At 36.1% G+C, this 27275-nt stretch overlaps 1 protein-coding gene across 1 annotated transcript in view; it reads right to left on the bottom strand.

Moving 5' to 3' along the window:
- Positions 1 to 27275, bottom strand: part of tws (protein phosphatase 2 regulatory subunit tws) — a 508363-nt gene that overhangs the window by 60740 nt on the left and 420348 nt on the right. The window contains exon 8 of the mRNA XM_090390994.1: positions 24302 to 24425. Within this exon, the coding sequence (XP_090247120.1) occupies positions 24302 to 24425 (124 nt within the window). The remainder of the gene's footprint in view (positions 1 to 24301; positions 24426 to 27275) is intronic.

Genomic DNA, 27275 nt, shown 5'->3' with positions numbered 1-27275 from the left:
TCATCACTACTTGTCTTAGTATCTCCCATAATGCAAAGCACATCTCCTTGCGGACATGTATAATGCTATGCATTAAAGAAAGTGCCACTACCCAGACCAGTTTCGACCTTTATTGAGGTCTCGTCAGTAGGAGCCAGACCCAGAGGTGGTGATACTAAGGTGGAAGCAATGCAGAAGTCATATTTACCTATACAAGCTGCCAAAAGATGTTTCACTTTATTATTTAATTACTCTGGATTTAGAGAAAGATGTTGGAAGTTTTTTTTCACTCCCACTGATGAGACCTCAATAAAGGTCGAAATTGGTCCGGATCGTGGCCCTTCCTTTAATGCATAGCATTATACATGTCTGCAAGGAGATGTGCCTTGCACCATGGGAGATACTAAGACAAGTAGTGATGAGATCTTGGTCCACCTTTACCACGAGTTGCTTCAGCCTAGAAGATACTTCAGGCGCTAACTTTGTTTGCTTATTTGGATAAAGGATTAAACTAAATTTATTATAGTTTAACCAAGTGGGAAAAAACTTCCAACATCTTTCTCTAAATCCAGAGTAATTTAATAATAAGATGAAACACCTTTTGGCAACTCGTATAAGTAAATATGACTTCTCCATTGCTTCCACCTTAGTATCACCACCTCTGGGTCTTGCTCCCACCAATAAAGGTCGAAACCGGTCTGGGTAGTGGTCCCTCCCTTAATGAATAGCATTATACATGTCCAAATAATGTGCCCAAGTCCTGAAGATACTTCAGGCGCAAACTTTGTTTGCTTACACTTGGATAAAGGATAAATGCAACTCATATAGATAAATATGACTTCTCGATTGCTTCCACCTTAGTATCCACCTCTGGGTCTGGCTCCCACTGACGAGACCTCAATAAAGGCCAAAACAGGTCAGAGTAGTGGCCCTTCTCTTAATGTATAGCATTATACATGTCCGTAAGGAGATGTGCTTTGCATTATGGGAGATACTAAGACAAGTAGTGATGAGAGCTTGGTCCACCTTTACCACGAGTTGCCTCAGTCCTGAAGATACTTCAGGTGCAAACTTTGTTTGCTTACACTTGGATAAAGGATTAAACTAAATTTATTATAGTCTAACCAACTGGGAAAAACTTCCAACAATGGAACAAAGATTGTGGGCTCTCTTGATTAGAGTTTCAATAATGCGATATTGTAGAGCGGGGTAGTGGTGGGAGAGTTTGTGAATGTATCTGCCTGTGTGCGTAGGTTTTCTATATACAGTGAAGGAAAGTGTACCATTATGAAGGCATGTAATTAAGGTGTCTAGGAAGGGTAAACTATTGTTATTTTCCTTTTCCATTTTAAACTGGATTCTTGGATGTAGGCTGTTGAGGTAACTGAGAAAGGAGTCTAATGTGTCTGAGCCATGAGGCCAAATAGAGAACACATCATCTACATACGAGGATGGTCTGAAAAGTTCTCGCCCTAACAATGAAAAAACGAATTTATAATTTCAAAATTATTTTTATTTTTCAACATAATCTTCCATAAGACTAATACATTTATTCCAGCAATGCTCCACCGCTATTATCCCGTCCCTGTAGTGGTTCTCAGTAAGATCTGCAAAATATCCCTCTACAGGTGCAATCACCTTTTGATTCGAAGAAAAACCAGCGAGGAAGAGTTTTAGTTCTGGGAAGAGATAGAAGTCAGTGAGAGCCAAATCTGGGGAATAGGGTGGATGTTCCAACGATTCATAGTGCAGATCCCTTAATTATCCCATTGCCAAAACAACTTTGTAAGCAGGTGCACTGTCCTGAAGAAAGATGATTTTTTCTTCTGCAAACAGGGTCTTTTCTCATGAATTTTTTCGTCTAGTCTGGTAAAGTTAAAATATCGGAATAATATTTCCTGGTTATTGTTTTACCCTATTCAAGATAATTAATAAAAAAATACCTTTAACATACCAAAACACCAATGCCATGACCTTGTCTTCTTTGGTGCTGAACAACCAGCTTCTGTCCACTGTTTTGACTGCTGTTTGGATTTGGGTTATAATGGTGAATTCAAGTCTCATCCATAGTAATAAATTGATGCACAAAATCAGTTTTATTCTTGTTAAAATGCTCCAAGCACTGTTCAGAGATTTTCATGCAAGTGTGTTTTTGATCTGTGCATGCACAAAGGTTTTTCATTTGCAATTCTTCATACAAAATGTATCCTACATGTTCTTTTGAACGTGTAGTCACAGCAATTTTAAGCACTTTGACTCGCCGGTCATCCAATACCAATATCGTGCACTGATCAATGAGATCTGGTGTTGCTACACTTTTTGGAAGTCCTTCACATGGATCATCTTCAAGGCTGATAAGGAAATGTTTAAACTCGGCAGCCCTTTTCTTTATTGTCAAAAACAAAGGCGAAGAATGCCCATAAACTTTTATGAACTTAGAATGAATTTCTTTTGGCGTTAAACCTTCTTTTACAAAGAATTTTATAACCACATGACAATACTCAATTTTATCCATTTCTAGGGATATAGAGAACACTGTTGCTTCAAACAGCTGTATAAAACAAACTACTTGACAGAATGACTTGCAATTTCACATGGATGCTTATGACAGATGTACCAACTTAGAAAAAAAAAATCTTGCCGATAGTATTGCCATTTATGATTGAGGCCGAGAACTTTTCAGACCACCCATGTAGAGCTGATATAATATGCTCTTCTGACTCATTTTTGTTAGACGAACTGAATAAAATTAAAATCAATCTCATATGTAATGGATACAACAAAATAACCATTCAAAAAATTATTGATAATTGTCATCCTTCTACCAGACTACAATCTGATGTGAAAAGAATTTCAACACCCTATCTTAAAGGAACCTCAGAACAAACAGCAAGGATTAATTGAAAATTCAATCTATACACTTCCTTCAAACCAGCTTGGAAACTGTCTCCCTTTCTATCATCCACAAAGGATACATTATTATCACTTTCCTTACCGGGTGTCTATTCAAGTACTCATACCTTCTTTTTTTCGGACAGACTGGCCATTCTGCACTGAATAATAGAATCATGGTACGAGCCCAGTTGTGTTAGTGGATCAGCCAATATTTGCATGATTATTATTAGCAGAAAGAGTTGTCTAGCTGTAATTGCACTGCACAAGATTGGAATGCAGCCACCTATTATTTTCAACACTCTAAAACTACTTGGAATCAGTAATATATTTGTGTATCGGACTATTAACCATTGTAGCAGTCTGTCAAAGAACAGGTTGATCATGCTACATTAGGATGCAACAGCTTGTTATGACTCTGAAGGCATGCATCTGCCATAATCCTGTGAGAATGCAGAAAGTGATATTGCTAGAGATGAACACTTCGCAAAGAAAAATGTCATGTGTACTGACTGATGATCTGTATTTAAGAGCCTATTGTCGTTCTACTGGCTGCTTTCTAAACAGCACAACTAATGCAGAAGAGGGTAATAAAATCAAAGGCATTTCTCTGGCAGTACACGAACTGCAGACAAAGAGATATCCTCTTCAGATGAGAAGATTTTCTCCATTGATAATTGGGAAAAACCTGATCATTTAATGAATAAAACGATCAGGTATATGCCCCAGGGGTATCCAAGTTACATTTCTGCAAAAAAAAAGAGGTCATGCCCTCTCCAAAGTGTATCAAGACACTGTGCTAAAACGTGTGCCATGAAACAAGGCATGCAGTGGACCTACCAACACGACTCAGCCCCTGCACACAAGGCGAGGACCACACAACAGTGGGTGGAAGGGAATGTACCTAACCAAATATGGTCATATGATTGGCCACCTGGAAGTCTCAATCTGAATCCATTGGACTTCAAATTGTGCTCAGGGCTTGAAAGAGAGAGAGAGAGAGAGAGAGAGAGAGAGAGAGAGAGAGAGAGAGAGAGAGAGAGTAGCTTTCAAGAAACAACATACTCGCATTGCCAGACTGAAGGTGGATTTGGAGCAAGCAGTGGCAGCGTTTCAATTGGTAGTTGTGCGTGCCATCATCAATATGTGGCCTCACAGATTTTGGACATGGATAAAGGCAAAATGGAGACATTTCGAACATCGAGTGCTGATATATATGTGACATTATACATGCAGTTTGTATGTTTTGAAAGCTGTAAATCATTTTACTGATAGATTAAAGGTTTATGTACTGTTCAAGTTGTAACTGAGTATTTATGGCTAGACTAAGTATTAGGTATATTAGATTTTTGGAATCCAACAAGTCTGGCCTTGCTTTGCACACTACTGACTCTAGGCACAGAGCTCTTTAGAAGCAGACTAAACTTAATTCCCACAAGTTCATATTTGATCATACTTTCCTAGAAACATGTGAAACTCTACAAAATCATCCAAACCAGAACTGATCAGACTACAGGCAGATATCCAACTTTTGGGAAGTAATCACTATGAACTGCTCATAAGTTTTTTTTTAATCTATGCAACTTTTATTAAAATTGTTCCTCTGAACCCTAATAGTGTAATATCATATACTTCAGCTGTGACCAAGACATGAGTAAACAACATAAATTACAACTCATTATTGTGATTCATCTTTTAAATATCACAATGAGTCATAATTCATGTGCATATTAGCTGAGACACATATCATGTGTCTTAGTCTTTTGAATATAGTTAACAGTCTGTCTTCCTGACATAGTTCATATAAAGTTGGATGAAATATATTGGAGATTTTAAACAAAATTTTATACAATTTTTGATAAATGTGTAAGCCCTGAAGTTAATTTATAATGTTGAGTGCACCTGTCCCATTAAAAGTATTACTTATAAATCAACAGGTATTAAGCCTACCGACAAGAAACTGAAAGTGAGGGTAAGAGTGGAATTCACTAACACACACACACACACACCATGGTGCAATAAAAATAATCTCATCCCTTTTCTGCCTGGCCTTGTAAGAGTAATGACACTTTTAATAATTATTAGGGTTAATTAGCTACTAGAGGGCTACATGGTGTGTGGTGTTTTCAAAGAACTCCCGAAAGCTAAGTATTATTTTGAGTGAAAATTGGAATGTTGGTTTAAACTTTAACGTATTATTGTTTATTTTGGTAGCTTGTTGTGTCTGTGTGATTTTGGTGTGAATTCCGCTTTATTTAACTTAGTATTTTAAAGATACGTTTGATAGAGTAGCACATGGTGCCAATGCGATGAAAAATAATAGTGTCCAAAAATACGACGTCTTTGCTCAAAGACTTTAATGTAAGGAGTTTGTCCAGTGTGATGCGTGTGTGGGATGTATGGTTTTCCCGAAAGAGGCTGGAGTTTGGATGGACAATGATAGTGGTGGGAGACTGTAGAAAGTGTAAGGAAAGTGAGGAATTGAAGTATGTGTCAGGTCGTGAGATTGTTGTGGTAGAAGAAAGCCAGAATGTGAGCAAAAATAGTGGCTTGATAGGAAACTGCGATGTTGAACAAGATGGCAACGAGAGCGGTGATCAAAGAGAGAGAGAGAGTGAAAGTAATTATACAGAGAGAAAATGGTTTAAATGATGAAAAAAATGAGGAATTAGTTGTAAGGAGTGAGATCGCACAGTTACGCAGAGTAATACACAGTGCAAAGCAGCAGTTAAGGAATGCCGATGGCAAGGAGGTCACTGAATCAGTCGATATAGTGGAATTACTGAGTGAGCACTTTGCAAGAGTATATCATGCAGGTGGTGACATTGAAAGAATGAAGGAACCATTAGTTTATAAGGGAATTGTGGTGAATGAAGTGGAGGTGAGTAGTCTATTACAGAACCTTAATTTGAATACATCTGTGGAATTGGATGATATACCGGCACGGGTCTTACGTGAAGCGGCTAAAGAATTATCAGTGCCCTTGACTATGTTGTTTAATCTGAGTCTCAGGTCTGGTTTAGTTCTGAAGGTGTGGAAAGAGGGGAAAATAGTTCCACTGCATAAAGGAGGATCGAAGTCTACAGTTGCAAATTACCGACCGATCAGCATATGAGGAGTCGTTGTGAAGGTCTTGGAGAAAGTAGTCAAGGGAAAAATACAGGAATGGATTGATGAAAATGAGATACTGTATGGGAGACAGCATGGCTTTGCGAAGGGTAGATCATGCTTCAGTAACTTGCTCAAGTTTTACAACACAGTGACAGCTGAGATTGAAAAAAGGTAATGGGTTTACAGTGATACTGCTGGATCTGGCTAAGGCCTTTGACAGGATACTACATGGAATTCTAATCCGCAAACTGCAACATATGGGAATGGATAAAGGGTTGGTGAGATGGATGGGTGGGTGGTTGATGGAGAGATATCAGAGAGTAGTTTATTCAGGAATAGAGTCCGAAAGACTAGTAGTGTGCCGCAGGGTTCTGTTCTTGGACCACTGCTGTTTAATTTGTTCATTAACGATATAGGGAAGGATCTAAGAGGAACGGTTCATTTGTTCGCTGATGATGCAAAGTTGGGTAGGGCAATAGTGAATGCAGAAGATGTCAAAATCCTGCAGGATGATTTGGATAGATTGGAGGTCTGGGCTGAGGAGAATGGAATGTCAATTAAATGTGACAAAATGTAAGGTTATGCATTTTGGGGTGAAAAGATTAGCAACAGTATACCACATTGGTGGAACTGTACTCCAGGAGATTGATGAGGCCAGGGACTTGGGAGTGTTAGTGGATAGGGAGATGAAGTTTAGGGGACACATTGCAAAAATGGCTAAATCAGCTCATCAAATCACTTGGTTGCTGAAGAATACTTTGACGAGCAGAGATAACAAGTTATTGTTCCTCTGTACCGATCCTTGATAAGACCTCATCTCAACTACTGTGCCCTGATTTGGTCACCTAGGTTTCATCTTGATGGGGAGGAGGTTGAGAGGATCCAGAGGCGAGTGACCAAGATGATAGCAGGTCTATGGAATGAACCTTATGAGAACAGGTTGAAGATTTGTAGGTTGCAAAAATTGGTTGATAGGCAGAAAAGAGGAGATATGATTGAGACATTCAAATTGCTGAAGGATTTCTATAGGATTAATTTAGAGGATATTTTTGAGATCAGGACTGGTGGTGGGAGGACTAGGGGACATTTATGGAAGCAACAGTGTGGTTAGTAAGGGTGTTAGAGCTGGGGTTCTTTACTTTTAGAGTGGTAAATGAGTGGAATAAGCTGCCAGAGTCTGTTGTGGGTGCTATGACAGTGAATGAATTCAAGGTAAGGTATGATAGATACTGTGAGAATGTCGAATAGTTGTCTGGACATGATGTTTATGGCCTCCTTCAATGAGTATAAGGACTCCTTGGAGTCGCCCGTAGTAATAATAATAATAATAAAGTTTTAATAACACTTTCTTTCATAATATGATTCATATACATATTTATTTATTTATTATTATTACCATCATCATTATTATTATTATTAAGAGAGACTTCCAGCGACTCATCTAGGAAGGCCAAATATTACAGGCACCAGCTATCATACTTGTTCTTGAATTCATTCACAATGCTTGCACATACAACATCTAATGCCAATCCATTCCAATCACACACTACTCTTGGAGAGAAAAATCGAGCTCATCCCCTTCTTGGCAATATTTATTCTCAGCTTAAGGATATCCTCTTACCCTTTCGCCACCTTCCATAAAATAAAACATGCATGCCCCCTTTCAGAAATTGATAAGTCTCAATTATATCACCTCTATTTCTCCTGTTTGCTAGTGTATGCAGTCTACAACTCTCAATGTCTTCATAATCACTATTCCACAATCCTGATATCATTCTTAACACTTTCCTTTACACTCTCTCCACTAAATAAGAATCACAACAGAAACAAGGACATCAGACCTGCTCATAATAGTCCAAGTGAGGTCTCATCCTGACCTTGTAAAGAGGCAAAATGACATCCTTATCTTTGCATGTCCAAGTCTGCTTCAGTATTGCACAGTGGCAGCTTGTACATTAGCACTGTGACACTGCAGCACCCCCCAAGGAAAAAAATGAAAAAATAAAATTTTGTTTGTGCTTATAAATAATAACAATGCTTATAACATCATATAAATGCAATACAACATGCTAAAGGTTACAACTTATGTTTCCACATTGATTGAATAGTTAATAACCAGAATTGTTCGATTAACACTTTAGATTACGAAACAAATGCACTGCGATCTAACGCACTGCCGGAATTATCACGTTTGGCCAAATGCAGTTCGAATCGCTGATATTCATTTACGCTTGTCATTGCACATAACAAGTGAATGCTACAGATAAACTGTATGCTTGTGTGTGTGATTTCTGTGAGATACAAAACTTATTATTGGTGTGTATTAGTGGTGTGGGTGAACTATTTTTTTGTAAATCTTATTTTATTCTGTTAAAATAACATATAATTATTTATTTATTATAGATACCAGGCTGAATTATGATATGTGTCACTGTTGAAAATATGAAAAGAATTATATTTTTAGAATTATATAATTATATAAGAATTATATCGTTACACAAAACAAATGCACTGCAATCTAACGCAGTGTTGGAATTATCGTATTCGGCCAATTGCAACTAGACTCGTCGATATTCGTTTGCACTTGTCATTGCATGCAACAAGTGAATCCAACACTGCTCATTTTAGCAGTGTCACTACAGATAAACTGTATGCATACAAGCATTATTTCTGTGAGATTACCTTGATGGACCTGTGGTTTCAGTCAGGATTTCTCCATGACTGCAGGTCGTTAAGAGTCCAGCAATTCCTGTCTTGGGCTTTTTTTCTCCATTTTCTTCCAACTTTCTTAATCATTGGGTCTTCCCACCTTAAGGCTGGTCTTCCAGGTTTCCTTTTGGTATCTCTCGGATACCAGTTTGTAACTCTGACTGTCCATCTGTTGTCTCTCATTCTGGCAAGATGTCCTGCCCATCTTCTTTTGCTGTTGTAGATTGTTTTTATTATATCTGTGAGTCCAAACTTCTTCCTGATTTCTGTGTGGATACCTGTCAGTCAGCCATTGTCTTATCCATGCTAATATTTTATAATCCAATCCCATATTCTCCAATGGCAGAGACAGTAAAAGAAAAAAAAGAAAGCATATCACAAGTTCTTGGCAAATAAGTCAGCTTGTGCTCTTAGAGAATACAGAGACAAGGGTAAGAAAGCTAAACTAGCTTTCTTATTGTAAAACTAGCTAAAGAAAAGTCATGGGAAGACTTTGGTAAGAACATAGAAAATAAATATCAAGAAGGTGGCAAGATATTCTGGAGATTGTTGAAGAGGCTCAGAAATGGAAAGAGTGCTGTAAAAGGAATTAGAGATGATAAAGGACAAGAAACCAGGAGAAAAAGATATCCTTAATGTATGGAGTAATTACTTCGAAATATTGCTAAATGAAAGAATCAGTGAGAGCACAGTGGTAAAAAAACAATGACCAGTTGAGAAATCAGGAATATATATCCATACTTGAAGTAAAAAAGCCATCAAAAGCCTGAAATGTAAAAAGGCAGCTGGAGTAGATGATATTCGACCAGAAATACTTAAGTATCGAGGTATAAAAGTCTTACAGTGGCTGCACTGCATAGTTCAGAAGGATGAATTCCAGATGATTGGAGTGTAACTCTCATAGTACCCATATATAAAAAGGGAAATAAAACTGAATGTAAGAATTACAGAGGTATTTCCCTACTGAGTGTTCCTGGTAAGATTCATGCAAGTATACTTGAGAAACAGTTGAGAAAGGTTCTGGAAGGGAAGCTCGGCAAAGAACAAGCTGAATTCAGGACAAATAGAAACTGTTGGATCAGATTTTCTCTTTGCAACAAATAGTTGAGAAATCATGGGAATATAACAAAGATCTGTATTTAAGTTTTGTAGATCTGGAAAAGATCCATATGACAACGTCCGAGAGAAGCTATTCAAAACATTACAGTTGTAAGGTGGAAATGGAGCATTATATCAAGCAATACTTAGTTTTTATTTGAGTTGTAAGTCAGCAGTTAGAATTGAAGTACAGAAAGATGGTTTAATGTTAAATCTGGTGTCGGACAAGGATGTACATTATTTCTTCTGTTATTCATTATCTATATGGGTTACATTATGAAGGAAAGTAGTATTAAACCTGATATCAAAATTGGAGATGTTAATGTCAGCTATCTGTTTTATGCAGATGATATTATACTTCTAAATAAATCCACTACAAGTCTGCAAGATTCCCTGACTAAACTGAATAACTGTGGCAATAGATATGGTATGAAGGTCAGCAATAACAACACAAAGACAATGAAATAGGCATGTGAAACTTGACTTCACTCTCCTAACTTAAACAGATCTGATGGTCTACATCCATCCCCTTTGTGGGAGATATTGTATGCCCACACTTCATAGAACCAGGCTGGCAATGTGCAAAGAATAGTCAATTCATGCTGAAGGGGAGAAAAGAAATAAAGGATGCATGAATTGGTCACAAACACATGAAATCACGTGCTTTGTATGTAAATTTACAGATTGCTGTACAAGCAAAATAGTTACTACTTTAAGAACTAAAATTTTCATGAAAGAAAAGCTAATTTTCCAACTTATAATAATAAACACTCATCCTATGAAATGCATCGATTACCCTAATATCGGAATGGATTCTTTTTCTTCTGACACGTGCAGAAGTGTTGAAGAGTCTCGCATTTGTGGGTGTACAGTAGTAATTTTTAAATCAGCTAATTTTTCCTAACTTTTTTAATTTGTGTGTGTGTGTGTGTATATATATTATTTATTTATCTAATTTTTTTAATAAGTTAGAAATTTAAAGCTTTTTTAGTTTTCTTACATTAGCTACTTAGGTGGCGCCGTTTGGAATTGTCAGGTTATCGTTCAACTAGCTTTTTACATGTACTGAAGATGCCTGTGATACTCAGGTGAAAATTCTACTAATAAATAATATTTTATGTGAGTTAATTCTGCTATTATAATTTTAAGTAATATGTCTATTCATGGTATTTCCTTACTGAAACATATATCGGAACTTTACAGAGTCTACTTCCAAACAGTGTGCTAGATACGGCAATGTATTAGTAAAGAAGGCTAAATGCATTAACAGAATAATATTCCTGAAGTGCTGTAAGATAGCTCAGGTTATTCCTACCTGCTGTAAAAGAAGTTTAAGGTCTCAAAGAGCTCATCAGATTTATTTCAAGGCCAGTAGGTCACTTTTAAATGATCAGCTACACGAAGGGAAAAAATCGCCTGTCCTCTTAAATAGAGAAATTGTTGATATCAAGAACATTCTAGAATCTGTATTAGTGGCTGAAACATTTAATGCTATTTTGCACATATCATCGACTTCTTACTTAAAAGTTTTTAATGCTTCTCGTGATAAGCTAAAGCGCAAGTTTGATTCACTGATGAGCCTCCCTAGATCCATTACTAATGCCTGTGATAGAGTAGTTATCAATGTTTCTGGCCATCCACTAATAGACAGTGAATGTCTTGTTTTATCAAAAGAACATAATTTCGGCATTGCTTCGAATAAAGGTACCCATGATGGATTTTTTCCATAACATAGATAAAAGTATGTGATCCTTATCCCAAAGAACAGCTAACAGGACGAGTTTTGAATGTGCAAAAATTCTTCTTAAAGCCATGCCTCCTTGTCCTAGTCTATCTCTCTGAATTAAAAGCACTGAAATCACTGAAGAATAATAAAAGTTAATTATTATGAAAGCTGGCAAAGGGAAGGCTGTAGTTAATCAAGATAGAAGAGAATAAGAGAGAAAAATGTCTCTATTGTTCCACAACTATTCAACTTACAGGCCCCCTCATATCGGATCCTACCGGTAGTCAATTAAAAAGACTTACTTCTCTTATAGATAATGTATCTATATGGGTTAAAGATCAAAAGAAAAAACATCAAACCTCCTTCTGTCGTCCACCTAGATTGTATGGTCTTCCAAAAATTCACTTCTTCAACTGGAACTGCTTCTAATATAAAAAATTCTTTGGATTTCAAAAATAAAATTTCGGATCTTCATTTGGACGTGTCAGATATTATGATCGGTCTAGATGTTGTTTCATTATTTACTAATGCTCCTTTATCTGACACCACTGAATTACTGCAACAAGAATTTCCTTCAGACATTGTAAAAATATTTGTTTTTTTGTAATACATTCTGGTTATTTTTCCTTTAAAAGCAAGTTATATCGACAAATCGAAGGAACAGCAATAGGCAATCCTATTTCTCTTGCTATTGCCAACTTCTTTAAATTAAAGATACCAAGAAATTATATACTTGGTTTAATCCTTTATCCAAGTGTAACCAAACAAAGTTTACACCTGAAGTATTTTCAGGACTGGGGCAACTGGTGGTATGACTTCACATCACTTGCCGTAGTATCCCATAATGCAAAGCACACATGCATAATGCTATGCATTATAGGAAGGGTCACCACCCAGACTAGTTTCGACCTTTATTGAGGTTTCATCAGTGGGAGCCAGACCCAGAGGTGATACCAAGGTTAAAGAAATGCAAAAGTCATATTTTTCTATACGATCTGCCAAAAGATGTCACACTATTATTATAATACTCTGGATTTAGACAAAGATAGCTGTTGAAAGTTTTTCCACTTGGTTATACTATAAATTAAAGATACCAAGAAATTATATACTTGGTTTAATCCTTTATCCAAGTGTATGCAAACAAAGTTTGCATCTGAAGTTTTTTTCAGGACTGGGGCAACTCGTGGCAAAGGTGGTATGACTTCACATCACTTGCCTTAGTATCCCATAATGCAAAACACATCTCCTTGTGGACATGTATAATGCTATGGATTATGGAAGGGTCACCACCCAGACCGGTAATAAAATTTCGTATGATGATACAACAGCCATGAGTCCCTTTTACGAGGAAGTACGGCACCATCTTATCCCCCCCCCCAAATTTTATCCGGGCTCAGAACCGGCATAGCTGACGAATCAGAACTATGGCTGGATCAGTATTCCTGACTGAATCCATGTGTTCACGGGCCAGTTTGCCTGCCTTTTCTCCCAGATAAACTGGCAGAAAAAACCCTGTTGTCCATGCTCAAGACCGGCTAACTTGGCTATGGCTGAGGAAGATCCTTGAGCTCCTCACGTCGTCAACGGGAACGGAACCTAGGACACTGCTCCCCCAGGCATATTGTTGTGAAGAGCAAAGCCACTAGGCTAACCGTGCGGACACCCAGACCGGTTTCGACCTTTATTGAGATCTCAGTGGGAGCCAGACCCAGAAGTGATACCAAGGTTGAAATAATGCAGGAGTCATATTTTTCTATACGAGATGTGAAGTCCTACCACCTTTAGCATGAATTGTCCCAGTCCTGAAAATACTTCAGGTGCAAACTTTGTTTGCTTATACTTGGATAAAGGATTAAACCAAGTATATAATTTCTTGGTATTTTTAATTTATAGTATAACCAAGTGGAAAAACTTTCAACAACTGCCAACTTCTTTATGCAGCACTTTGAACAACGTATTTTTGAAATTTCTCCTAGATCTACTCATTGGTTCAGATATGTAGATGAGATTTTTTGCTATCTGGAATGGCTCTTTTGATGAATTAAATTAAATGCACTTCATCCAAGGATCCAGTTCACCCTAGAAGTATTAGTAAATAAGCAGTTAGCCTTTTTAGATTTTTTAATTCTTCACCAATCAGATGGTAACCTACATTTCTCAGTTTATAGGAAGGAGACTCATACAGGCCATTATATCCATGCTAAATCTCATCACCCATCCCAGTCAAAAGGCAGGAACTATTAAAGCACTGGTTCATTGGGCCCACTCCTTTTGTTCTTCAGAGGAACTATTACAGAAAGAATTGATATATGCCTGCAAAGGTTGGTCAATTGTAGGGTCTCTGCTACTAATGGCTCAGTTAAGTAAGTTTGAGCGCGGTTAGTAGTTGGAAGGGGACAAATCATTCGATGCTGTTGGCACACACTCTCCCTCAATGAGTCTTTGGACTCCCTGGAGGTGTCTAATAATAATAATAATAATAATATTATTATTTCCTCTTTTTTGTCTAATGGATATAAGAATTCTTTCATCAAAAGAGCTTTGAGTAGTTGATATATTTTCCTCTTCAAATACAGAAGAAATAATGCGTATTTCCATTCCTTATGTGCAAGGCATTAGTGAATCCATAGCAAAAGTATTAAACTCACTAAATATTTTTGTTTTGACCCATCAGAAAAATCTCCACCTTTCTCACTTCTCCAAAGGACAAGCTTCCACATCTCAGTGATCCAGCTGTCTACCAGATTCCTTGCTCTTGTGGGTTATCTTATTTCAGACAAACATAAAAATCTGCTTTTATTTGGCTAGAAGAACATAAGTCATATATTCAATACCTTGAACATGAAAAGTCTGGACTTGCAGAGTATGCCATCAACACTAGATATAGAGTTCATTGGAACAAGACAAGAGTCCTTCACAAAAGTTGGTTCCTCACGGAATGGCTTTATAAAGAAACATGTGAAACTTTACTTCACTCTGCTAACTTAAACAGATCCGATGATCTACGTCTACCTTTGTGGGAGATAATACTTTTTAAATCAGCTAATCTTTCTAACTTTTTTAATTTGTATACATATATACATATATATTTTTTTTATTTATCTATTTTTTTTAAATAAGTTAGAAAATTTAATGACCTTTTTTAGTTATCTTACCTTAGCTACTTAGGTGGCACCTTTTGGAATTGCTAGTTATTGTTTAATTAGCTTTTTACATGTACTGAAGATGTCTGTGATACTGTGGCAAAAATTCTACTAATAAATAATATTTTACGTGAGTTAATTCTGTTATAATTTTAAGTAAAATTTCGGTTCACAATGCCCTTAATATATCAGGATTTTTCCATGGCATCCAAAGTCAGAATATAGGCCTAGCTAACAGTCACAGTGCACAGTTGGTGCAGTTATTTCAGGGAAAATATTGGAATATTTCCCGGTGCAGAGTTTGGGAACCACTGATTTAATTATTAATTATCCTAATGGGGAGCCTTGGGAGCCCGTTAGCAAGTACAGAACAGCATAACTTGGGTCATCTGTAACCCGAGGACAGCCTGTATTGATGATGTACTCCTCTTCACATTCCTCTTGAAAATTTTCTAGTATGGTTCTGTCACTACTTGGTTCAATTAACAGTCTTTCAAATAATTACCCTAGACATCTAGGATACCTTATCTTAGTTTTCATGTTCCATTTTTATCTTCTCTGATTCCTTTTACAGTACTCTTTCTTCCATTTCTAGGTTTCTTCATTTGCCTCCAGAACATTTTGCCACTTTCCTGATATTTATTTTCCACACCCTTACCAAAGTCTTCCCATAACTTTTACACATAGTTTAACTTGCTTACATTTTTCTGTGCATTCTTTTAGGACATCTACTGACTTATTTACAAGAGACTTTTAATATGCTTTCTTCTTTTCCAGGACTGCTTCTTGTTCTTATTTTTTTATCCATGCACACAACTTCAACACATTCCTCTGTAGCCGAATCAATTAATGTCTTCTACAGAGTTTGCCATGGAGACTTAAACAAGACTGAAAACAAGAACCAAGGTTTGGTTCTTGTTTTCAAACTGCTGCAAAATTCCTTCAATAATGTTTGCAGAGTTGAGGCTGCAATTTACCTGTAAAAGCTGCTCAACTTTAAATCTTTTTAAAACTTTCTTACATACTGTTCTTTTCAATGTGATATCTATTTTTATCCTACTTAGTATTAAGTCATGGTCACTTCCAATTTCAAATCCTCTATACTCTCGTATCATGAACCAGCTTTATATCACTATCAACGATGATGAAGTAAATGAGGCTTTTCTTATTTCTTGTGTGTTCTCTCCATGTGAACTTGTGCCTATCTTTATGTTGAAACATGGTGTTAGTAATGTGTAGTCCATGGCCTGAGCAGAAGTCCAGCAAATACCTGTCATTATTATTAGCTTTGTCCTTTCCTCAAAATTTTCCCAAAATGTTCCTATATGCCTGGTAAGATTCATTTCCTATTCTGCTGTTCAGGTCTCCAACAAGGATCACTTTTCCATTTTCTTTATTTCAGGTGCCTGTTCTAATGACCCAAAAAACTCCTGTACTTCTTCCTTAGAAGAACCTTTTGTGGGACCATAGACACAAAGAAGTTTTATTGTCCATTTCCTTATTTTGAAGTTTACCCACATAACTCTACTTGAAACTGCTTTCCAATCAAGAAATTTATCTTGATGTTCATTGTCGACTGGTATAGCTACTCCTGAAAAATAGCATCCTATACTTATTATTTAGTAAGATCTCACCTGTTTTTGTCTTTTTTGTTTCAGTAATGCCAATTATATTCACGTGGTACTTTTCCAATTCTTCTACAAATTTGATTAATTATAAGGAATATTCCATTAATAATATTGATGGTTCCTATCTTCAGTTCTGATGTTTGGTTTATTCTTCTTCCTCTAAATATTGAGTTGGAATTGGAGCTTGTTCCAGTAGCTGCCTTTTCACTGTTCACCCTGAGATTTCATGCCATCTGGCATGAAATCTCATCATGTTGTACCATTATGTGAATTTGTGGTTTAAGCTAATAAAAGGTACAATTTGGTCGGCTAAGTCACAAATTGCCAGCCAATCCTCATTTCTCTAGTACCTGTAGATGCAATTATAATGTGTCATAGTAGGTTTACTTAATATGGTATAACTCCTTTACTTAACTATCTCTTGAATAATTTGTCCTATCTCAGCAGCACCTATAATGTGTCCGTCTTTGTCTTACTATTATATACTTCAGCCCCCTTAGATTATCATATGCACGAGTCTGATCTACAAAGGGATTGTCTCAAGGTTAAGCCAACTCCTTGGTAACGAAGCTTCTGAAGTTAACTTCTCTTAAGGATCTAGGAAAATTTATTTGTTCTGCTGCGCCACCCAGAGCCCTTAGACTGGAAAAACTTCTCAGTCAAGAAGTGAACTTTCAGATATGCACGTGGTTAATCTAATCTATTTCTATACTAAGTTATCAATTATCAATGCCTTCTATAATCAACCATGTTTGCAGTCGTTGTCTTAATTAACAATTATTTCCCGCTTAGATCCAAATAACTTATGAGTGGTGCATCAGATTCTTAGACATAGGCAACCAAATTAATAAGAGCAAAAGGTTTATTTAACATAATGATTATCATACAGAATAAAGAACTTTCAATTATCACTGTACTACTAGATTACAAAGTAAAATTAATCAATATACATTACAGTAATTAATACTACAAAAATATTATGTTCAAAGATTCAAAGCTCGCATTCTTAGATTATAAAACCAATAATGATTCTTAGGTGTTAATCAAGCTGTCTGGATTAGACATCTCTACAGCTCTTAAACATAGCTAGCAATCAACACAAGCACAATTATAATACATAGCACATATTGCTCACCAACTAAGATTAAAATATCACAGTCTTGTCTTAATTCTAGATAGAGTCTCAAATTATGAAGGTCTATAATTCTTAAGTTACAATTATCTTTCTCTCACACATTACTTGATTAAAGGTTTACTATACCAAACTCGAGGATTCCTCATGCTTGTCCTTTCGATTCTTGGATTCCTTCCAAACATTTTCTTCCCTCTATGTTAAGGCTAAAATTCCTGTCAGCTTAGGTTGGTCCTCATGGAGTCTGTATACCGATCATCTTCGCCCAGAATATTCTTAGCACGAGGCGATTCTGCATCCATAAGGCATGCTACCTGGCCACTATCTTTCCCGGTAGTTGCCTGTTGCTTAGAAAATCCTCTATTCGTTCATCGTAGGGCTTGGAATCTGCGATCCCTTTAATTATGACCCAACACCTCTGACTTCTGCCACCGAGAGAGAACAGAGACTCCAGACAAAAAGCCTCCTGGGTGGGGGGGTTCCAGCCCTTTTATATCAACCCCTACCAGGACTCCTTGTAACCCTAAATTTTCACACCCGACACGTTATTCCTTTGCACCTATGGGTCTTGCCTTTTCGTAGCGTCTTCCCCAAAAACTCAGGTCGCCACATGCCATATGTACGCGTGACCACTTGAGGCAACTTACTAAACCGGTGTCTTGCCCACGTACTTTGACCTTATAATCTCAGATGGTTATATGCAATTTACACAATAATTCTTTTATATCAATTCTAACACAAAATATGTATATACAAATTCATTGTCTAACATACAATTTAGTAGGTATTTTATATTGGAATATTCACAAGTTTTACACTAATTACGGTAGCCAATATTTGTCAGGCTATATACAACTTATACTAAAATACAAGCATATCCTTTTCAAGGATTTTAACTTGTCAAATTATGAATGAAACATTCCTTAGAGAATTGTATTCATTCACAATTTAACAATGTCTACTAATGGGGTGCACCATGTGACGGTGCGGAATGGACATTAGGTCAATCAGTTCTCCACATTCCTGAAAGGCAATGTAGAGATCTCCTCAATTCTAATTACAGACTTACAACTTATATATATTAGAATCCTTTCTTTTAGTGTTACACGGTGATAAGCATTCATTTTAGTAAAATTATGTTAGGAATAAGATACATGTTGTTGTTTTGATTAATCGACTGGCATTTTTAAAACATTGTAGAGACACCAATCTTATTTCCATCTGTAACAAGATGAAAAAGGAAATTCACCTCAGCAAAGGCACTTAGAATATATACATGGAAAAAGCAATGTTCAGAGAGTACATTCAAACTACTAAAAAAATTTAGAAGTTGCTCAGAATGAAGTTCTAAATTTAAAATCTGAACTTTTAAGTTATCTAAGTCAAGATATTTGGGATATCCTTGAGAGGAGTACTGACAACTTGGCTAAACATATCATGGAAACGAATAAAGTTTTATTTCCAGATAAGCAATATTCAAATAGCCAACGGTCAAATTTAAATTTCTTATCATTGAATGTAAAACAGCCAACCACAAGCCAGTGATCAGCAGAACAGCCAACTACTAACAAGAGAGGATAACAACAACCAACCAGAATCAAGTGATAACAGGAGTTATCACTTGATTCTGGTTGGTTGGTTCATAAACATGCCACTTCATATCACTTTCTGTTATCACATCATTATTGTTCATAAAAGTTCATGTGACTGTTCGTTGAACAGTCATGTGAACTTTTATGAACAATAATGAACTCTCGCTACTCAATAAAGGCTTAAAGTTTGCTATGGCAACCAAGAATTAACAAATTAGATTTCATATACCATATTGAAATAAGTATAAGATTTCTCCCAATCACCACTGCGGATAAAATACAATTAGAAACCTGAAACATTTTAAATAATACTAAATCAATAACTATTGACCTAACTAAATCTAAATTCTCAGCTGCAAAATCTTTAAAAGCAAATCAGAACATCTTAATCACTAGTGCTAATAAAGACAGTGCCACTGTTATTTTATACCAAACAACTTACCTAGAAAAATGAATCAATTAGTCTCAGCAAGAGCACCTATCAACTTGTAAACTATAACTCAACTAATCGGATTAAAAAGAAAACAGAAAAATTACTTAAATCAGTCACATCCTGGCCCACAGTTATAGCTAAAAAGCTACAGATACAGTTAAAAAGCTACTTCCACACTACACAGGTTGCCCGAGAATTTATGGTTTACCATAGATTTACAAGTAAAACTTGTTGCTTCACTGATAGTTGAAGATATAGAAAGCCTCAATTATCATCTAGCCAAGAAACTAGTGTCAAGGAGTTGATTGGTCATTCTCCCTCAATTATTAAAAACACACAACACTTTGTAAACAAAATTAAAGATATCACACTAGCAAAAAAAAAAAAAGTGATTTATTAGTCAGTTTTGATGTCATTGCCTTTTTCATGAATGTCCCAATCAATAATACAATTCTTCTTTTACAGGACACATTTCTGACCGATATCACAGTGCTCTTTGCCTGTGTATACTACGTTCTGTCTATTTCATGTGTGGCAAAATACTTTTAACCTACAAAAAGAAGGCACAGCGATAGGCTCATTGCTACCCCCCTACCCAATTGCTAACTTTTATATGGAAGCTTCTGAGCAACATACTCTAGATTCCTCTACTTGAAAACCCAGAATCTGACTTAGATATGTTGACGATATTTTTGTTATCTGGTCCCACAGCTGCCAGACACTTTCCTCAACCAACTAAACAAATAACAAAAATGCATACAAGTCACAACTGAAATTGAAAGTCAGACCTCACTTCTCTTTCTAGATACACTTGTCACACATCTTTCTTTTGGGAGTTTTTCCCTGACTGTTTACCATAAGGCTACACATACTGGCCAATATATACACATAAATTTCTACCACTACCAACACAAAAACCATACTAAAAAACAGGGCTTTGAAGATTTGCTCCAGTGAACAAGCACTTAAACATGAATTGAAAGTTATCTGCAATACCTTCCTGAAAAATGGGTTCCCTCCTCCACCCCTCTGGCCAAATTTCACATGGAGCATTTTGATAACAAAGCACTTTCCACAGCTACTTTCAAACCTTTAGTCTGACTATGCTATGCAGATGATGTGCCATTTGGCTTCATGGACAAGACATTTTGGAATTCTTTTTAACTTGCTGGCTTAACAGTCAACTTCCCAAAACTCACTCCATACTAGAAAAAGAATCAATCACTGTCTTCATTTTCTTGACATAGTAGTTTTTCAGATGATTCACCATCTTTTTCTATTTATAGAAAACCAAGTGGCATGGAATCCTCAAAAGACTAAGTCAGAATCAGGGGCAATTTGTTCTAATGATGAAGCCCTTGCCAAAAAACTATTATTTTGCCACACTTTTTTTTGCCAATGACTACAACTCCTCCAAAATAGATAAAACACTAGATGAACACCCATTTCTCCTCTCCAAACATACAAGACCAAAACACCACTATTCTTATTCCACATATCCATATCTGACATGATAGCCTATAAAATAAAATATAACCTCCACACCACATTCAAACTGCACATCATATTAGCAACTCTGATCAGTTTTCCTATAGACAGACTTCATCCTCTAGCACATCCTGGAGTGAATGAAGTGTCTTGTGATTGTAGCTTGGCCTAATATGAGCAAACAGATAAGCATTAACAGTAATAGAACATACAAAATACATTAGTTACCACTATTATGACAAGTCAGGATTGCCAGACCATATTGTGGTCTGACACAGGAATTGGATGCAAGAAAATCAGTTCTATACAGAAGTTATTACTGGTTGGAGAGACTATTTTTAGAGTCAGCAATGCCTATGAAACATTCATCTCCTAACTGCAAAAAGTATAGCAGCATTAATCTGCCAAACGTTTCAGAAGACAGTCATCATAACATCAACTTCAACACAACAACTGTAATAAGTTCTTTCATGGAAATTTAGAAGCCATCAAATTAGAACTTTAGATCTTTTGTCCATTACAACATGAATTATTTTACTCATTTATTGTTGCTTGTAGACTGTACCAAAATTGTGACAAAAATTTGCATTCTGGGGATGCTGGTCAGAATTCCAATATTCTCCAGCAAGCAGGCCTGGTTGGCCGAGTGGTTAGCATATCCACTCTCCAGCCAAGAGGCTGCTGGTTCAAATCCCGCCAAAGGACATGGATATTTGTGATTGTCCTACTAGCATTTACCATATGTACTGTGACCTGTGTCCTGGCACAGTATGACCTTTGATGTCTTTGCACTATAAAAATCAAAACATAAGCTAGTCAGTAAACATCTTTTTACAATTTAGTGTTCATTTATTATGATCTAAGCATATCTTGTTGGTTTTAAATCTAGTGAGATTTAAAAAAAAATTTTTTTTTTATAGTGATCTCATGCACAAGAGGTCATAGTACCTATAAGCACATCAGTGCCATGTGGGGAATCAGCAGTTTATTGACTTTTTTTAAGAGTTGCATGTTGTAGTTGTTTGAAAATGCTTCTTGCAATGGGCTGTCCCACAGGACAGATGTAGATGGAATAAAAGGTTCAAAATGTTTGCAGTTGCACAGTAAAGCGACACTGGGCAAAAGCAATTCTTGTATTAACAGGCGCAACAGAAAGTGGAGGAATGATGACTGCCATGTGGGGAATCAGCAGTTTATTGACTTTTTTTAAGAGTTGCATGTTGTAGTTGTTTGAAAATGCTTCTTGCAATGGGCTGTCCCACAGGACAGATGTAGATGGAATAAAAGGTTCAAAATGTTTGCAGTTGCACAGTAAAGCGACACTGGGCAAAAGCAATTCTTGTATTAACAGGCGCAACAGAAAGTGGAGGAATGATGACTGCCAGTTCAGTGGAGGAATGACCACAGAAGTACCTGTAGAACAAAAAAAGAATTGAGACACTGTCTGTGTAATAGAGGCAGAAGTGAATCTGTAAGAGGGGTCATCTATGAGCCGAATTGCTCTCCTCTGGACAGTGTTAAGAATTTTGAGAATTGTTAGGGGGTCCATCCTAAACAGGTGAGCAGTATTCTAAACATGAATGGATCTGGGATTTGTATATAGTTAAGAGTTGATTGTATATACAATAGCACCTTGAATGAAAGAGAATACGTAGATTTTGGATGCTGAGGAAGCCACTGATGTTATATGTTTATGCAAGGAGAGACTGGAGGCAAGTGTAAGTAGAGGCAGAGATCTGATTGTGTTTGGTGATTTGTGTATTACTGAGGTTAAGGGTAGGTGAGCTGAGATCTCTTTTGCAAGAGAGGAGGGAAAACTGTGCTCTGGTGACATTGAATGTGACCAAATTGTCCTAACCCCATCGAAGAATACTACATATATGTTTGTTTTAAGGCACTAGTTGTACTTGATCTTGATGCTTGGGATATCTGAACACTGCATGGTTAGTTAAATGAGCAGGATGAATGAAGAGTACTATCATCTGCAAAACTGTAGATAAGATTTGTGATTGAGAGTAGCTTGTTTATGTACAGGAGAAAGATGCTAGATGATAAGCCAGAGCACAGAATTGCTTCTGTATTTTGGTGAAGTTCAAAGAGAGAGAGAGAGTGCCATCAACCACGAAACGCGGTGAACTATCAAATCAACTAAAACGCATGGTTCTGCCAAAATTTAGTATTCTTTTCACTAAGTCTGCTGAGAAGGAAATATTACGTTTACAATAAATTTGCATGCTTATAGAAAGTATGCAAAAGCCCTGTGTAGCTCAGTGGAAGTTATTATTATTATTATTTTTTTTGGCACTTGCTTCTTCACCTGAGTTTTTTGCCCCGTAAACTCAAGAAAATCGACTGCAGAACGAACATTAATTCAGACAGTAACATACCCTGTTAGGTACCAAGAGATGGCAGCACTTGATTGTCGCCTCTTCATCAGTAACGGCTTATAGGTAGAGATGACCTTGCTAATGCTTCGGCCTGGAATCTCCACTTGGGCCTGGCTCCAATAAAGGTCGAAACTAGTTTGGGTTGCGGCCCTTTCCTTAATGCATAACATTATACATATCCGCAAGGAGATGTGTTTTGCATTATAGGAGATACTGAGACAGGAGTGTTGGTAGCTTGTTCCACCTTTGCAGCGAGTTGCCCTGGTGTTGTACCACCTTACCCAAGTCCTGAAGATACTTTCAGGCACAAACTTTGTTTGCTCACACTTGGATAAAAGATTAAACTAAATTTATTATAGTCTAACCAAGTGAAAAATAAACTTTCAAAAAAAAATTAGTGAGATAACCATGGGCCAGCTATCTCTGATTAGCTACTGGTGGAGACAGAACTGCCCACTCAGTCTCCAAAAGCTAGATTGGGTTAAACAGCCTCATCTACTACCTACAAGGGAATAAAAAGTATGCAAAAAAAAGAAAAAAAAAGAAAGTGAACTTAAATCTTATTAAAGCTCAGACTGACTTGCCTTTATGCACTGAAAATGAAAATAATATATATATAAACACATAAGAAGTATCAAAAATGTTTATGGAAATGCTCTTTTCTCTGAAATATCTGAGAGTTTTCAAATAAATTTTCTTGGAAAGAAAAGAACTTCTTAATATTAGCTTTCAAAATCTTCTAAAAGAAAAAAAAAACATTATGAAGTTATCCAAAGTTTCAAATCAAATACACATTTATTTTTCAATTATTAATTACTATTATTAATAGATAGTAATTCACAATATAATTCCCTTCACAATACTTCTATATTTAAGCAGTTATGTTTCTCTCTCAAATAAAGTATTATTATTATTATTATTATTATTTTAAAACTGAGAGAAGAATATGCTCTTAATGAATGAGTCAAAAAAGAAATACTTACCTTTCTTGGTTTTAGAACTGTCTTTGGCTTGGCTATTTCTTTCGAAGCTTCTAAGGTAACATCCCTTTTAGTATGACGATCAAATACTCGGAAAAAGTTGTTATAAGATCCAGTCATTATATAGCTACCAAAATAAAAGACAGTTATGTGAAATAACATCAGAGATATACAAAAATAAACTTTTTCAGGGAAATAATGAATTGAGGATAAGCAGCGCCTGTTAGTAGCATATCAGGTTGATGAATTTTGACAGAACTTGATATCTTGGATTATTATTAAAATTTCTGAAATGGAAAACTATGGAAAATTGGATGCTATGATAATGATGGCATCTAATTATACCAAATCTTAAATGGTATCATGCAATTAAGTGTGCAATTTCTACAAAAATTCATAGTCCTACTGTGCAATGCTCAAGCTGTTGATCAGATTAATTCAAACTTTCATAACAATACTGACAAAAACATGTACAGCAACTTATTGACACCAATTTTCACATAGGATCAGATGAAAGAAATGACAATACTCAAGATTGGGAGCTGTTACAAATTGGAAAGGCTATTTTGAAGTTGGCAGCAAAAACAAAGGTCTCTTCTAATCTCAACAAGTACGGCTACATTAATTTATGGAATATCGCAATGGTTAACTGATATATAAGCTTTTACTTTTTGTTATAAATATTTCTGCTAGTACTTTAGTACTTTAGGAATGGTGCTGTGAATACAGCAAAACATTGGTACACTTAATAAATTCATTCATTTGTCAAAATGTAGTATTATGATTATTATGTATATTCTTAAAAGGAGTCTAAGGACTTGTTGAGAGCAGAACATTTTAGTCATTCATACTTAAATACTATCATACCTCTTCTTGAATATTCAACAAAGATGGACTCACAAAATCTAACAGACTCATTTCACACGTGTCTTCATCACAACCTTAGAAAGTTTCCAGCGATCACCTCAAGTTTTGCCTGCATAAGCTGCAAAATCTCATGTATACCTATATGGGAAGTCTTTGCTAATTTGATGTTTCTAGCATGTCTTATTAGCCATATATTTCTCAATTCTGAAGGCTGCATTACCTCCCTATATTCTGATTTGTATAATTCCATAACCTAGTTATCATCTTAGTCAGTCAACTGTTTCTTCTTAAGGGTTCCAATCCTCACACAATCCCGTTTACCATATCTACATATAGTAGTCCAGATGTAGTCTTAATAAAGCCTTGTAAAATGGCAGAATAACTTTCTTTTTCTTATAATTTAGTGTTGTTCTCTTCAACAGTGCAAATGTCTGATGTGATGCTTCATCCACCTTAGTAGTGTGGCACCTAAACTCATCGTTCGCTATAATTCCTAATTCTCCAGCTGCACTGACTACCTCCAGGAAAGTTCTATTAATGTAATACTCTGCCTGCAGTAGTCATTATCCACAATGCACAATCTTATGCTTAAAAACATTAAACAGACAATCATTGGTACTGGCCCACAGAATTAGTCAGTTCAAGTCAGCATGCAGGGCTTTGCATCAGACATGTCCCTCATTACTCATCCCAAATTAGCATAATCGAAAGATATCTGAATCTCACCCACCTTCCCTTATTATCTCTATACATTACTTTTTTTGATAGCCATTAGTCAGTCCTCTCCTATCTATTTCACAAGTTTATTTTGAATAGACACCTTATTGGATGTGGTGGAGTTTGCAAGTACAAATCCTTTCACCCATCAAAGTCATCCCATACATTAACATTAAGTGTATATCCTGAACAATCTACTTATTGAATCATTTGAAACTGCAGCTCCTCCTATTTTTTATTTCTGTTTCACCTCACTCAACAAAAGTTGCATGTCATATCTCATAGTATGCTTACCACCTTTCAAAACATCTATTCCAATCAACATAATCATATCGTCTACTCTATTTGCTTTCATACTACTTAAGTGAGTGACATCATGAATCTTTGATCCCAAAACACTTTCATTGTGTCCAGAGGGTAACTAATCACTGAATAACCATATATGACCATGTTCTGTTTCATCCATTTCTGCTTTCTGCATTACTACAATGACCATGCAACTTCAACATCATAACACACTCATCAGTTTCTTTTATATTACTTTTCTCATACATCATTTACACCAACATCACCATCCTGCATCCTAACCTATACTTTTGCTTATATTCGATCTACCATACTAGAGTACTTGGTGCACCATCTTATTTGCACCCTCACTGTATCTTTACTTCAATATTTCATGCTTTTTTATGCCTATCAACACACATTTCTGACATATTTTTAACCACACCACCTTTTTCCCAGAAACGATTTACATTTACTAACACATACTATATTTTTCAATCTGAAATGAAAAATTTATATGAAGAAATCACCAACTCCACTGGTACAGCATATGCGCACGCACGCACATACACACTACAAGTTATCAATGCATATAATTAAAAATATAATTAGAGAATAAAACAATTGCTCATAAAGGCTAATTATTAAAAAAAAAATTGAAGTAACTACAAATGCAACTTATGAACAGGCTTGAATCCCACCATGGACATGAATGATTGTTAGGTAGGAGATAAATTTCACCATCATAGTTACTGAAGTGCTGAAAAGACTTTAAAAAGTTTATATTTGGTCTCTAGTGCTGGATTTCTAAATTATATAAAAAATATATAAGAAAATACAAGAAGAATATAAAAAAATATCTTACCCCACCAGTGGGACTAATGTACAACAAGTTTACAGCATTTCATGGGTAGGAGTCACATAAAAATTAATATAATTAAAAAACTAACAGAACAGTTGGAAGAAATAAAGATTATAAGTAAGGCCCTTCTAGAATGGGGAATAACTTAATTAAATAGGAAATTAAAAAGCAAAGCAGCATGGTCAAAAGCATCGAAGTCCATGAGGCCAGTGTATTATGTCTGTAAATTGTGTGTATGTTTTTCTG

Source organism: Typopeltis vanoorti, chromosome 4, assembly GCF_054136105.1.
Source record: "Typopeltis vanoorti isolate ZY-2024b chromosome 4, IOZ_Tvanoo_1.0, whole genome shotgun sequence".
NCBI classification, from domain to species: domain Eukaryota; kingdom Metazoa; phylum Arthropoda; class Arachnida; order Uropygi; family Thelyphonidae; genus Typopeltis; species Typopeltis vanoorti.
The sequence above is the reverse complement of the archived record's forward strand: the minus strand, read 5'-3'. Positions and strand labels throughout refer to the sequence as shown.